General features: G+C 45.6%; 1 protein-coding gene across 1 annotated transcript; it reads right to left on the reverse strand.

The window, feature by feature from the left end:
• Positions 1-14,873: 14,873 nt before the first annotated feature.
• LOC122656874 (formin-like protein 3) lies at positions 14,874-15,651 on the reverse strand. The gene has a single exon (XM_043851563.1). The coding sequence runs from the start codon at positions 15,589-15,591 to the stop codon at positions 15,103-15,105; it is 489 nt and encodes a 162-aa protein (XP_043707498.1). The 5' UTR covers positions 15,592-15,651; the 3' UTR covers positions 14,874-15,102.
• Positions 15,652-15,936: the final 285 nt, after the last annotated feature.

The following is a 15,936-nucleotide window of genomic DNA, read 5'->3' on the forward strand; positions in this document are numbered from 1 at the left end:
ACATGGCGGCTCCTGATTGGTCCGTGTGAATTTGGGTTCATCATTTGCCCTCCACTCTCTTAGGTCAAAATGCCCAAGAGATGTACTTGTAAATCATTTGGTGGAGTGGGAGAGGTTGTGGGTTCAAACCTCCCCTCTCACACCTTTTGTCTTTTTTTTTTTTTTTTTTTCTCTTTTTGTAGAGATAACTCTTTGCCTCTCTCTTCCTTTTTCACTTTTTCATTTCTGTCTCTTATTTTTTGCGTTTCACTTTTCTTTCTTGGAATCTTCTCCCTTCCTTGCACTTGACATTTGCTTTTTGGTGCCCCCCATGTGTTTGTCTTTAGGTGGCCAAGAATAGTGTGATTCATCATTGGCCTTGGCCCTTTGTTGGCTTGCTTGTGCCTTTGGTTGTTTTGCTAGCTGGGCTCATGCTCACTTGGTCACATCCTTGTGCTGTGCTCGTGTCTTCATCTTTGGTTCTTTACTTGTGCTTTGATTTTGGGCCTAAGACTGTGGCCGGAGCTACGCCCTGGGTTCGTGCCTATTTTGATCCACGTCTGTTCGATACACTCCTACTCGATCCACTCCTGTTCAGGCTTGATCCGCTCCTCCTCAGGCGTCCTTCAATCCGCTCCCGCGCTGGCGTCCTTCGATCTGCTCCTGTTCGGGCTCGATCCTCTCCCGTCGTTGATCCGCTCCTGCATGGGTGTCCTTCCGCTCCTGTCGTCGATCCGCTCCTATTCGGGGCTTCCTTCGATCTGCTCCTGTTTGGGCTCGATCTGCTCCCGTCGTCGATCTGCTCCTGTTCGTACTTAGTATGTATATTCCTTTTTTTTTTGGGTACCCTTCCTGACGGGTTCACTTGTTGATGGTTGTAGATTGACATCCTTCCTCCTATGTCTTCCGCTTGACTTTGGGAGACTACTGTCCTGAGTAAGTAGCTTGCTTTACTATTGATTCATGTCGTCGTCTAGTGACTTTGACCCTACCACTGTTGTGATTGGGTCCTCTGGGGAGTCTTCTTCGGGGTCGTCTTCTTATGTAGATACTCTCCCCCCATTGATTCCTCCGAGACCTACTTCTAGTGATGGGGAGGATGCCGTTGATAGTCCTGACCCAGAGGGTAGTCCTTCTAGAGATGATGTTGGGGTGGCACCCCTTCTGAGATTGTCCTTCGCGTCCCTGGGGAGTCGATCATTCCTTCTCCCACTGAGCGGATGAGGTCTACCTTTATGAGGTTTCCTTCTCCTATAGCCAGCTTTCCTTCTGAATTTTTGTGATTGGATTCGCGTTCCTTTGTGTATTGCTCTTCGTCACTTGTATATGGTCGACTGGCTTTGGTAGTCGTTCAACCCTGATGGCCTTGCGCCTTGATAGTTCTCGGTCTTTGTTGGTCTATGGACCTTAGCGGCATTGTGCCTTGGCGGTCTGCGAACCTTGGTGGGGATGCGTCTTGGTGGTCTACAGACCTTGGTGGTTTACGGACCTTGGTGGCATTACGCCTTAGTGGTCTACAGACCTTGGTGGCACCGTGCCTTGGTGGCCTATAGACCTTGGTGACCTTGTGCCTTGGTAGTCTACGGACCTTGGTAGCCTTGCGCCTTGTGGTCAGCGGACATTGGTGGCTTTGAGCCTCACTGGTCTACGAACCTTGGTGGCATTGCGCCTTGGTGGTCAGCCGACCTTAGTGGTATTAAGCCACGGTGGTCTACGAACCTTGGTGCCATTGAGCCTTGGTGGTCTATGGACCTTAGTGGCATTGCGCCTTGGTGGTCTACGGACCTTGGTGGCATTGCGCCTCGGTGGTCTACGGACCTTGGTGGCATTGAGCCTTGGCGGTCTACGGACCTTGGTGACATTAAGACTCGATGGTCTACGGACCTTGGTGGCATTGAGCCTTGGTGGTCTACGGACCTTGGTGTGGTGGAAGCGATCCGATTGATGGGTGGGAGTAGACGAGTATATCCCAATATAAAATTTTAAATTATCCTTAAAAACTATAATTATAATGTGACTTACTGTGTACTATGGCTGACAGCCGACTATGCTACTGCTATTGGTGCTCCTCTTACTGGTAGTACTTTTTTAGGTACTCTGAGTTCCAGATACGGTATACCTTTTTCCCCTCCAGAGTTTTTAAGCGGTAGGTCCCTGGACGTATCTGCTTGGAAACTATGTACGACCCTTCCCGGTTGGCAAACAACTTCCCTTCCTTCCGTGGCTGTGATGCACTTGCCCTTCTTAGGACTAGGTCTCCCTGGTGGAATAGCCTTTCTCTTACTCTGACATTATAGTACTTGGCCGTTCGCTGCTGATATGCCACGTTCCTTAGGAGTGCCTTCTCACGGACCTCATCTAAGAAGTCCAGGTTTGCTTGTAGTCCATCGTCGTAGGTGCGCTCGTTGAAGTGCAGTACTCTATGGGACATGGCGAGGACCTCTACTGGTGCCAGTGTCTCTGTGTCATATGCTAGGCGGAATGGGCTTTCTCCTATGGGCGTCCTTACTGTGGTTCGGTATGCCCACAGGACACTTGGTAGTTCCTTGACCCACTTCCCTTTGGCTCCTTCTAGCCTCTTCTTGATTCCTTCTAACAAGGTCCTGTTTGTCACCTCCACCTGACTATTGGCCTGTGGATAGGCTACCGAAATAGGCCGATAGTCAATGTTGTAGCTTTGATAGAAGGCTCTGAACTTGGGGTTGTTGAACTATTTTCCATTGTCTGAGACTAGGATCTTTGGTACCCCGAACCTGTAGATGACGTCGTCACGGACGAACTTCTCCATTTCATTCTCTGTTATTTTGGCCAATGGCTTAGCCTCGACCCATTTGGTGAAGTAGTCAATAGCGACGACTAAGTACTTCCTGTTCCTGGGTGCTGCCGTGAAGTCGCCTAGGATGTCCATTCCCCATATGGTAAAGGGTTGAGGATCGTTGACAATTTGGTGGCGGGTAGATGGGGTACTGGGGCAAACAACTGACATTGCTCGCACTTCTTAGCATACTGTATTGCTTCCTCTTGCATTCATGGCCAATAGAGCCCCTGGCGGAGGACTTTGTAGGGTAGGGCTCGTCTCCCCATGTGGCTTCCGCATATCCCCTCATGGACCTCTGCCAGGACGTACTTGGCTCCCTTAGGTCCTAGGCATCAGAGTAGTGGTGCTGTGACCCCCCTCTTGTATAGTACTCCACCCAGGACGGTGTACTTTGTAACTGTCATCCTGATCTTCCTTGCTTCGACCTTGTCTTCTGGTAAGACGTCATTCTGTAGGTAGTTGAGTATAGGGTCCATCTAGCTAGGCCCCTCTTCAATCTCATTGACCTGGTTCTCCTGGTATGTTGGCTCATGTAAGATCTCAATGTAGACTGCACTGGCCAAGTTTTGAAGCTCATCATTGGCTAGCCTGATAGGGCGTCGACGGTGGCATTCTCGATCCTGGGAACCCGAACCATCTCGAACTTCATGAACTCCCTGATCAACGCTTGAGCACATACTAGATATGATGCCATTCGCTCATCCTTTGCCTCATACTCTCCATTCACCTGATTCACTACAAGCTGGGAGTCACTCCGGATGGATAGGTGCGTTACTTGAATGGCCTTGGCTACCCGGAGTCCAACTAGTAGTGCTTCGTACTCTACTTCATTGTTGGATGCTTGGAAGGTGAATCAGAGAGCATACTGGATTCGGAATCCCTCAGAGCTGGTGAGTATGAAGCCAGCCCCACTTCCTGCTGCATTACTCGAACCATCCACGAACATCTCCCACGATCCTTGATCATCTCAGATAGGGTGCATTCGGCAACAAAGTCCGCCAAGGCTTGACCCTTGATGGCTGATCGAGGTTTGAACCTAATGTCATGCTCACTCAACTCTGCCGCCCAAGTTATCAATCGTTCGGAGATGTCTGGTTTGTGGAGTACTTTCTTCAGTGGTAGGTCAGTGAGTACTGTGACAGTATGGGCTTGGAAGTATGGTCGTAGCTTCCTAGCTACGATTACCAGTGCGTAGGCTACCTTTTCAATCTTTGTGTACCTGGTCTCTGCATCGATCAGAACATGGCTGGCATAGTAGATGGGCCTTTGGACCTTGCCTTCTTCCTTTAGTAGTACAATGCTTACTGCAACAGGGGTGGCGGCTAGGTAGAGCTACAGTTCTTCATTGGGCTCTGGTCGCCCAAGCAGTGGTGGACTCTCCAGGTACTCCTTTAATGCCTCGAACGAGCTTTGGCACTCCTCTGTCTATGTGAAGCCTTTAGGACTTCGGATGTTCTTCAATGTCTTGAAGAACTGTAGGCATTTATCTCCTGATTGTGACACAAACCTTGAAAGGGCTGCGACCCTTCCATTCAATCTCTGCACTTCCCTGACCTTCCGAGGTGGTGCCATCTCTTGGATGGCCTTGATCTTTGATGGGTTGGCTTCTGTTCCACGTACTGAGACCATGAACCCTAGGAACTTCCCTGACGTTACACCGAAGGAGCACTTTGCGGGGTTTAGCCTCATCTGGTTCCTTCTCAGTACCGTGAATGCTTCCTCTAAGTCGGTTAGATTTTGGTGGCCTTGGACGCTTTTTACGAGCATGTCATCAACGGACACCTCCATGTTGCGTCCGATCTGTTCCTCGAACATCTTGTTGACCATCCTCTGGTAGGTGGCTCCTGCGTTCTTTAGCTCGAATGGCATGACGCGGTAGCAGTAGTTCTCCTTGTCAGTCCGGAACATGGTGTAGGACTCATCTTCCTCATGCATGAGGATCTGATTGTATCCTGAGTAGGCATCTATGAAACTCAGCATCTCATGGCCAGCAGTAGCATCGATCAACAGGTCTATCCTGGGTAATGGGTACTCATCCTTTGGGCATGCCTTGTTTAGGTCTATATAATCGACGCACATCCTCCACTTTCCGTTGGGCTTCGGCACCATGACCACGTTCGCGAGCCAGGTTGGGAACTTTTCTTCTCTGATGAACCCAGACTAGCTTAATTTCTTGACCTCTTCCTTGATAGCTGAATGTCGGTCAAGGGTGAAGTTACGCTGCTTCTGTTGGATAGGCTCTTTGGTTGGGTCTACTTGTAGCCGATGCTCTGCTATGGACTGTGGTATGCCTAGCATGTCAGAGGTCGACCATGTAAAGATATCCATGTTAGCTTGGAGGAGGTGTCTAAGCTCATCCTTCTGCTCCTTGCTTAACAGTGAGCCAACCTATACGACCTTGGAAGGGTTGTCCTTACTGAGCGGCCATGGGATGAGGTCTTCCACTGGCCTTCCTCTTCTCTCTGTCAGTTCATCTCTCTGGCCACTAACCAGGTTCTCTATGCAGAATGCCATCCCGCTGGTGTTGCCATTGTTCTTCTTTATGAAGGTCGCGTAGCATTCCCGGGCTTTCTTCTGATGTCCTCAGACCTCGCCTACCCCATTCTCGGTGGGGAACTTCATCTTCAGATGGAGCGATGATACGACTCCTCTAAGGGCTATCAGAGATGGTCACCCTAAGAGGCCATTGAAGGAGACCATGGATTTAACGACCATGAAGTTCACCATAATGGTCAATTGTCGAGGGTGCTCTCCGAAGGTGACGGTAGCTCTATGGTACCTTTGATGGAGGCGGTAGCGCCTGAGAATCCATGGAGGTAGGTAGGCTCTGGTTTGAGTTGATCGTCTCTGAACCCAAACTGTTGGTAGGCTTCCAGGGAGAGTACATCTACAGACACCCCTGTATCTATCAACAACCTGTGTACAGGTCGGTTGGCTACCTCCACCTGTACTACTAGGGCATCCTCATGTGGAAAGCTTAGTCCTTCCAAGTCTTCATCCGATAAGGAGATCACTGTCTCTGACTTGGCTACCTTGCTTGGCTTCTCCGCTACTCCCACGAACCTGGCATGGGCCTTGGCCTTCCTGGTGGACTCTTGCTCTGGTCTTCCAAGTATGGTGAGGATGGGAGGTCCCTTGGTGCCACTAGGCTCTGCTACATCTCTCCTTTCTTCTAGGCGGTCTCTCTCTCAATCCGTCCTTCTTTCTTCTCTCCTTGGATCTTCTCTCTCTCGATCATGGCCTCTATCTCCTTGACCCGAATGGCCATCATGTCTTCCTTTTATGTACTTGTTTAAGCTCCCTGCCCTTACAAGTTGCTTTATCTCCCTCTTCAGTTGATAGCAGTCTTCTGTATCATGCCCGTTCTCTTTGTGGAAGAGACAGTACTTGTTAGGGTTACGCTTTTCAGGTCCTGCTAGCATGGGTCGTGGCCAACGGAGTAGGTCACGGTTCTGGATCTGTATAAGGATTTGATACCTGGTGGTGTTCAGAGGTGTGAATTCAGGGCTGCTTGCTCTCTCACTTCTTTCTAGACGGTGGTCGGTTCTTCCTGATGGGCGGTCTCCCTTCTCCTGTCGACGTTCAGTCCTCAATCTCTTACTTTCTTTATGGTCATGTGGCGCTGACCTCTTGTTGTCTTGTAGCTTGGCCTCGATCACCTTCTTCCTAGCCTGCAGTACTTCGGCCATGTTGGCGAACTCATTACACCGCTCCAAAAGCACCTTCATGGTCCTGGTCTCATGACATGCCAGGTCTTTGATCAAGTCAAGGTCGCTGATACCCCTAGCCAAGGCTGCATGCTGGGTCTGATTATCTAAGTCTCGGACCTCTAGGGATTCCTTGGTGACCCTGCTGACATATTCCCAGAGGGACTCAGTAGGGTTCCGTACAACGTTCAATAGATTGACCGTGGTCATCTTCTGTTTGACACTACTCTGGAAACGGGTGACAAACTACTCGCATAATTCTATGAACGAACCAATCTACCTCAGTCGCAGTCTGGAGAACCATGAGGTGGTTGCACCCTTGAGGGATGCAGGGAACGCTCGACAGGAGACCACGTCTGATCCACCGTATAGGGTCATCATCCCATTGAAGTAGTTGATGTGGTCATTAGGGTCCGTGGTACCGCTGTAGAGTTCGAACCTGGGTAACCTGAACCTGGAGGGGAGTGAGGCTGACATGATCTCTTCTGAGAATGGATGCCACCCAAGGATCGAGTGTGTCTTACCCTTGGTTTGCTTCTTCAGTCCTTCCAACTTATCATCCAAATCTCAGAGTCTCTTGTCTAGCTCTTCATCCCGTGACTGTCCCTCACGTCTAGCAGTGAGCGACCTCATTCTTGTCCTCTCCTTGAAGTCCCCTCCCATCTTGAATGTTGGTGGGATGGTGAAGGGTCATGTCACAATGAACCTTGACGTGAACGCGAGGGGCTTTCTTCGCGGTAGGTCTGGCTTTGCTCTGGTGTATGACTCCCTCTTAGTCGACCTTGGAACACGGACCTTCTGATGGATCCTTCTGGGTTGGGTACCACGAATCGATGTGATGGTGTTCTCCCACGGTCTGATCATACTGGAAGGTCCGTTGTTCTTCTGGGAGGTTGGGATGGCTCCCCTCGCTGCCTGGTGTACCTCTCTGACCTATCACCCCTGGGAGGTGACCTCCTAAGGCTTTGCTCCTATCAAGGATATGTCCTACGATGGTGGGATGTTGCATGCTGCCTCAGGTAGTCGTGGAGGATCTGTCGCTGTAAGTCCTTGATTTGACCCACAGTCGCTGGTGCATTAGGATCAGGTACTGGCTCCACGGTGGCTTCAATGGCTGCTTCAGGGTTGAGGTCAATTACCCCAACGTGTTGGTTCTCAGGGACCTCCCTCTCCTGAGCGACATGATCAGTGGCTCTGCGACGTGAGCTCTCTGACGGAAATGATCCGTTCCCCTCCCTCGCAGCATTGTTGGTGGAGGGAGCAGTCTTCTTGTCTCATGGTGCCATGGAATGATTATGAGAATAAGTTATTAGGTACGATGGCTAGCGTCGTTCCCACAATGGACGCCAATCTGTTGCGTGAAGAAATCGTCCGACGGTCCCTTCAAGTGCCGTAACCTGCAAAAGGACCAAGGGTGACAATAGAGAATCGGTGTGGTTCCGGCCTAGGACTCTCCGATGCCAAAGTTAGATCTCCTGAGCAAACAGATGAATGAATAGCATTCAAGATGGGTTGATGGGGTAGAGTACCTTCCCTTTTATAGTAGAGTATGGTGGTGTGGAGAGTCCCAATTGATGTAGAGTAACCTTCGTAGTTGATAGAGTCCCTGGGTAGCAGGGTTCCTCCTTGATTGGTTGTCTTCCCGTGGGATGTAGTGTCCCAGTAAGGTTGGTGTCCTTAATAGATAGACTCATCTACATGGCAGATTAGGTCCTCGGTGTTTGAGTCCGTTGAGATTACGGGACTGGTAGGCGATGGCCTAGAGTCCTCATGTTGGTGCATGTCTTGTTGGTGGCGGCGGTGGTACCTTGCTTTTAGATCAAGGTCTGTGGAGGCTGATCTGTTCCCGAGGTCCGCATTCGAGGGGAGTCCACACCCATGGGGGAGCTCATGCCCGAGGGATACTCTACTCCTATGGGTGGTCTTCGATCCACTCCTGTGGGTGGTCTTCGTGGAGTCCCTCCTTGGTTTGCACCTGTCTGGTTCTCCCCTGGTCCCGAGTCGGCCCACCTTTTTCGGGCCAGGACACGTGGCAGCTCCTGATTGGTCCATGTGAATTTGGGTTCATCACAAACCATATCAATGACTGTACGCCTCATTTGCCACTGATCCATCTAAACCAATACACTACATGTGCATCGTGAGCGGGGAATATTCCATCTAATCGGCTGTGAGTCGTTCACCTACGCTCACGTACGTGAACATTCATTGCCATATCGATAGTGCCAATGTACACCTTAGTGACATTGCCCCAAGTGTACTAACACATGCCACACTACTCAATTGTGAGTATGACCTTGTGTGAGTGTGTTGCTCAACTAACTGTGTTGACAACAATGCCAACCATTGGAACTGTACCATCTTCCACCCCCTGCTATCGAATAAGATTCATCAAAGTGGATTGACTGAAAAAATTCATGTTCCATGAAATCCTTCCCAAAAGTTTTATTGTTTTCTCCCTTTTCCTTTTGCCTCCATTTCTCACCGAACAAACATTGTCTTAACTCTTTAAGTTCCAAGTCATTGTTTTCTTTCGATCTGAAATTGATTACATTTTCTTCTACTTTTGGGGAAGGTAGGTGAAGGTGAGATTCAATCCTCAAGTCTTGGGTCTCTTGGCTGCAAGGTTTAAAAACCTAGAATCAAACACTGTTTACCCAGAAGAAGAAAAAAAAAGAAGAATCAAACACTGGATTGCTCTCCATCTAAATTACGAAGTTAGATCTGAATCAGTCAGAACCCTAAAAATATGAATCTCAAAGTAGTAATGATTTTCATAAATACACCATTGCGACATGAAAATTCTCCCCAAAGATAATTCCCTTCAAACGTAACTTGATCAGGGTAATATATATATATATATATATTTTTTTTTTTTTATTTTTGGAATTTGACGGGGAACTGAGACAATAATTTTCGGGGGGAGAGGGGGGGGGGGGGGGAAGGCCCCAAGGAGAGTTGATCAAAACAAATGAAGCCTCACAAATAGAGGCACAAAAAAGGATTCAAGTGTTAAGTAATTGATATCCCTGGAAAATTATCCTCTCAGGTTCCTGCCCGGTACAGTTCCCTAGTGCCTCAAATAAGAGAGGAGTGGATGCCACCTGTTAGATAGGTTGTAATAAGATGAGAGATTAAATAAATGTTATTTTATTTTGATAGTGTTGTAGTCCCACATCGGAAAACTACAAGAGTTATAAATGATATTTATTATATTACCTTCTTTATCTCTTAAGTTAAACCTGAAAAATGGAGACATTCTACGGTGTATATACGTGGACGGCATAGCCGTCCGAATGCGCACACGCGGCGTGGGCAGTAGGGGCGTTAGTGGCGTACGCACGTATTTAGCACTTTGCACGCTGCAAGCGATCAGATCTGATACGTCGATTTTTGACATGATTTTTGTCGCGTGGGGCAAATATCTCCTTTGAGATAGCGAGTACGCATTCAAAGCAGAATACAACTTCCTTCTCCATTTAATTTTTTCTAACACCACCCGGGCTTAATGTTCGGGCAAGGGATAAGGTGGTCATTTTTGCCCCCTATGAGAGGAACCGTACGAACTCTACCGGGCAGGAAACCTGAGAGGATAAAGATCCTGCTTACCCCCCCCTTCATCGCCTAATTCTTCCATGTGGAAGTTGGCATAGAATTGTAGAAATACAAAGTAATTGGTATCAATATAGGCCGATACCGATATGCTCAGCATATTGACCCATATCGTATGGTTTTACCGTCACTTTTGGTGAATAATTTTTTTTTTATAGATTTACCGGGTCCGGTACCGATATCATCGGCATGTTGACCCAGATCGTATAGTTTTACCCTCACTTTGGTGAATAATTTTTAAAAAATAAATTTACCCTCCGTACAGAATCGGACATGTGTTGATATCGACCTCGGCCAATGCTAATTGCCAATACGGTATCCGATGCCAATTTCTTGAACCATGCCTCCAATAGTATAGATGGGAGTGCCGTCCCTGCACCTTGATTTCTACCACATGCCATTCCAATTAGATAAATCTGAACCAACGAATGGGAAAAAGGCGCCATGCATCAGTCAAGTTAAATATCAATCATTTATTGCACAAATTTTTCCTTTATAATTTTAGGACAAGAGAAGAGAGCCAGTATGCACACGTTGGCCAATGGGAACGCGCAAAATTATCGTCGTAGTCAGAATTTCCAACTTTCAATGGGGGCAGGCAATACTTTCTATATTGTGTCTAGACAAAAGAGTCAAGCCAGGCAATACTTTCCATGGGGCAAGGTGGTATTGTGTCTACGCGTAGGAGTCATGCTGGCCACGTGACTAGGTTGCAAGCTTTTTTCCATAATTTTAATTGTTTTTAATTTTCATTATTTTTATGCTTAATTTAAACATGTGCCAAAATCAGATTGGGTTCCAACTTGAGGGAAAGAAGATACCATACGTATTGGGTACATGTGAAATGCAGAGCCCTGCCATTACCGAAAACAAAAAAAAAACGAAAAAAGAAAGAAAAGAAATACAGGGCCCGGCTTCAATCACATGGGTCACTCAGCCATCTACTAGACATTTCTCTTTGCATTTGCAGTAGTCAGAAACTTTCAAGATACACAGTTTACAAAAGCATTTTTTTTTTTTTTTTCATTTTCTCAGGTGGCAAACCCCACATACTCAAACTTGAGACCTACCTGTAAGAGATGCCAAATGGGATGTAAGAACGACAGGAAATGTAGCTTCTTCTGGCCATATTTCTGAGAAAATGTGTTATTTGAAAGTACATGTAAAGCAAAAGGGGCAGAGCTTCCCCCTCTGTTTTGTTTCACCAGTACTTTCAAGTGACTGGAGAGGAGTCTGTGCACAAGTCCAAGCTTGGTTCAATCCTAGTTTAAAGAAAGGGATAGGGGTAAAAGCAAAACTTGTTCTAAAATTTGAAGTTCACTTTCAACTTACACAATTAAATCAAGGACAATCAAAGAGTAAGTGTAAAGGTCCATACAGCAGAGTAGAAGCACCGTAAGGTCAAATAGGACTCCTCTAGAATTGGCAAACAAAACGGACCTTTATCCACTGCTGTAACTGGAGCGCTGCTGTGCGCATCGCGCGACGCAGCAGCGGCCATGTGTGCACAGTGGGGCCCGCTGTGCACACATGGCCTCTGCTGCGCCGCACGATGCGCACAGCGGCGCTCCAGTTACAGCAGCAGATAAAAATTCCTGCTGTATGGTAATGGTGGTGATGGTCTAAACCTTTGGCATTTTTGGCACAAAGTGGCTGCCTCATGCTCAAACCCAAGTCTTCATTCTGGCAGCCCAAGCTTCATACCTTGCACAAAGCAACGGCCCCTAAATGTGATAAATGAATGTGAAAATACATGTTAGCTGTAAGTGCAAACATTCAAATAAATTACAGAAGACACAAATGGTTTAAAGATGGTAACACTAACAAGAAATAATGATCTTTAAAATTGATGAGAGGGAAGTATCTGAAAGATCATACAGAATCACTCCTAATGATGTTGTCTAACAACCCTTATCTCTTCCTAGGATGACAATTGTGTAGATGAGGCATTGAACTTGTCGGAGCAGGTGCACTACCTACCTGCCTAGAGATCAAAAAGAGAAGAGCAACCACACCTAAATAAGCCAGAGACGAAATTATCACTCGCAAGTGTATATCAGGCAAAAAGAATGCATCCATCCGAAGATTGAACACATACCTAAAGTGAAAGACAATCTTCTTCCCCCTTTTTCTCACAATTTTCTCAATTGCATAACCAAGGCTTGGATGTTGTTGTTGTTGTTGTTTCTCAATTGCATAACTAACCCTTTCTGCAGTATATTAGGTACAGGAATTATTCACCTATGCTTAAGTAATATATCTTTACTGTTTCCTGTCTCACCCAGCACAACCAAAGAAGTGAAGAACCCTCAACTGTATAAGTCTGTCACTTTCCAGTACCATCTTTGGAAGGAGGAATATTTCCACCGTCAAGATTGGGGTACAATAAACACACTAAAAATCCTGTTAGGCCCTGTATGATTAACATCTTGTTCAATCAGCTATGTATGGCATCCATAATGTGAGGATGCCATACAAAGACTGGTCAAAGGTGATGAAACCCCAGGTGAGGCCAGATGAAGCCATCCCTTGCCCCGATAGACCACACCATAGTCAGTCAGGCATTCCAATGAAGGATAGAGGCAATAAAATTTAGGGGACTTGTTTATTATCTTTTAATATAATTAATTTCTTAATGGCCCCCACTTTCCCTTGTTCAGTTAATTTCAATGAATTATTAGTTTAATCCAATTTTTCCGTTAACCAAACAAAGTCCATTACCATACAGCCTCCATCCAAACCAAAAACAATAATCGTATTAAGATTAAAGTTGTTCCTTTGAATCTTCAGAAACCCTTTAACATTTGCTTGCTGGAATTTCTCAGATCAGTAACCTTGAGCCCCATTTTCTTATTTGATCAACCTTCTTTGAACATAAACATTCTTCATTTCAAACCTAATCACTTCTCCCTTCTAGTCTATAATTTCTCCAGTCTCCATACTTATTTGTTAGCCAGGATTAATTACTTTGAAGTTCTTTCTACTGTTCCAAACTCTTTTTTTTTAATTATTAAAACTTTAATCCTAATTTCTAGAAGGTTGAAACCTAGCTTCCAAACCTCTTGAACCTATATCCAGTTTAGGATCTAATATCCCTTCCCCAACATCGATGACCAACTCGGGCTGATCCAAATGTTTCCCAGGCCAATGAAGAGAAAAAATCTATAAGGAATGCCAATTGATTATGACTTAGTGCCAACTGGCCAGAATATCATAACCTCTAAAGGAAACAAACTAGATGTGAAATTGCGAACATAGTCTTTATAACTGTCTATACATAACTGTTAAAAAATTACAACATAAATGTTACTTGAAAGCTGCTTAAAAAACATGTCCATTTAAGATATTCCTACACCCTTTATGAGTCAAACTAGGAAAATATATTTCATAACCCCAAATTTCAAGTATACCAAAATAGGAGAGAGAGAGCCATAATAAAGTTCTCAATCACTTTACAGTAATTGCTGACTAAACTACAACATAGTCTGTAACCAGGGCTGTCAACTTATCAGACTTGAACCAAATCTGATCCAAATTCGACCTCTATCAACCAGGTATACCCTCAAACAATCCATGTAGGATCTAAATTTTTAATTAATAAAGGTCCAATTCTCTTCTTGTTTTTGTTGTCAATTGTTAAGTACACACACATAACAATTATGACTGCCCATCAGCATAGTTGTGGCAATGAGTTGACCAGTTCACCAATCCAAAATCAGTTAATTGAATCCAATCAGATATGCATTGATTGAAATCATCATTTAGATTCTATCTGTAGCCCATGTCTTCTAGTACTTCAAGAACTATGATTTTTTGCCAGACAGAAAGAGCTTTAATTCATTAAATACTCATATTGTAACTCTATATATCATAGTTACTGCTTTATAGTTTAAATCTACTTCTTAAAATTTTTCTGCAAAAAGAATTATACCTATAGTCTAATTAGAGAATTTCCTCACAAAATTGAAACAAGCTTCAGTGACAAATCAACACAGCCAACACTGAAGCTTTTGGAATTAAGGTCAAACAGGAACATACAGATCAAATTGATAGTTCAAAATAGTACTTACAAGCAGAAGACGTCATGCATGTAAAAGTTAGAACACATTTTTAAGATAAATGCAAGAGAAGTAAAGCAGATTATTTGTGAACAAAGAAATTCACTAACTAGTATTATGCATGGAAGAGCTGACCAGGTAGAAAAGGTAGAAGGTGATAATGACACTAGAGAACACACAGTTTTCAATATTTGTAACATGGATACAATTTAGCAATTGTATACGATAGAAACTTACAACAAAGAGGATGTAAAAACTGGCTGATGAAATTATGGTGCTTCTCGTTCCGGTCGATCATGGATCAATTCGCAACTCTAGCCCTTTGAGACCCATATGTAGCTCGTCATGAACTACGATATACATTTATTTGTTGCCAATCAAATCTACATTCCATCTCTGCTGCTTTATTAGTTCTCAGAATCCCAATAATGTATGTCTAAGGCTAAGAACAAATTTATTCCAGACAAAAAAAATTAATGAGAAACGTGCTTCAGTTATTCAAATCAAACTTGCATGAAGCAAAGATCAACACTCAATCATCTTGATATCAGGGTTCTTAATAGTATTAATACGCGCAGAAAGGGTGAGCGAGGAAACATAGAAAGGTTAAAAAGTGCAAAGAACGCTGAAGAAAAGAGAAATCTCTGGTCTGCCTCAAATTATCAATCATGTAGAAAAAGGGAGAAAAGGTTTGATACAGAATAAAGTGAGGAAAAATGGCGATCATATTTTACCAATTTTACAGATTTCCCGTTTACATATCCTTCTCCATTCGCACCTAAATCACCAAAAGAATCTCAATCAATGGATCAAACTCGAACGCCTCTGCAGCTCGATACCGTCCCACTCCCACCAAGGAGGGGAATAGCGAGAGAGTTTTGATACTGCTAAACCAAGTCAAGAGGGCTTTCAAGTGTCATTCTCTGTCCTAGATCTTTGAAATCTCCCGTCTCTTAATAACTAGGAATCCCACGACAGCGACCTGCAATATCATGGCGATCCCAGCAAACAACAGCCCGATCTTCTTCCCCAGATTGATCTTCTGTACAGGGGTCTTTCTAATGCGACGTTTCCCATTGGGTTGCCGTCCATTACGTTGAGGAGGCCGACGGTAACGCCGAGGAGGTGGAGGCGGAGACCTAGATTGTCCAGAACCTGCAACTGCACCTCTGCCTGTAGTGGAGTTGAACGCTCCATGGGGGACTTGCGGCCGTCGAGGTGGTGGTGGAGGCCTCGGTGGCGGTGGCGGTGGCGGAGGCGGCAAAGGAGAAGGAGGAGGAGGAGGTGGTGGGGGCGGTGGAGGCAGTGATGGAGGCGGGGGAGGATAGACTGGTACAGTCGAAAGGTTAGGATCCTGCGAAAAAGATCCTATGATCTCCAAGAACACAAAGATTAAGGCCAGCAATGGTCGTTCCATGAAGAAGAAGAGGAGGACCACCAAGAATGAGAACCCACCGTATGAAGCACTGTGATGAGAGTTGGGACAGCGGAGATCCGGTCATCTGTGTCTCACCATGATTCCTGGAGGGATTCAGCTTCAGGAAAGCACCTTGTCGCCGCGCTGAAACGAGACAAGGGTCAGGTTCAGTCTTGGGCTTCTTTCATTCAATGAAGAGAGTCTTTGAGTCTAGGGAGTAAGGAGACCTTCCTTCCTCTTCTTATTCTTCCCCTGTTTTTCTGCAGAATGGTTTGGAAAATGAGTCTCACTTCAAGGGTTGTCGACAACTATCTCTCTATCCTCCTCTTACCAGAAATGAAAAAA

The sequence above is a fragment of the Telopea speciosissima genome, chromosome 3 (assembly GCF_018873765.1).
Source record: "Telopea speciosissima isolate NSW1024214 ecotype Mountain lineage chromosome 3, Tspe_v1, whole genome shotgun sequence".
Classification (NCBI taxonomy): domain Eukaryota; kingdom Viridiplantae; phylum Streptophyta; class Magnoliopsida; order Proteales; family Proteaceae; genus Telopea; species Telopea speciosissima.

Coding starts and splice junctions, on each gene's coding strand:
- LOC122656874 (XM_043851563.1), bottom strand. CDS start 15,591: ATGGAACGACCATTGCTGGCCTTAATCTTTGTGTTCTTGGAGATCATA.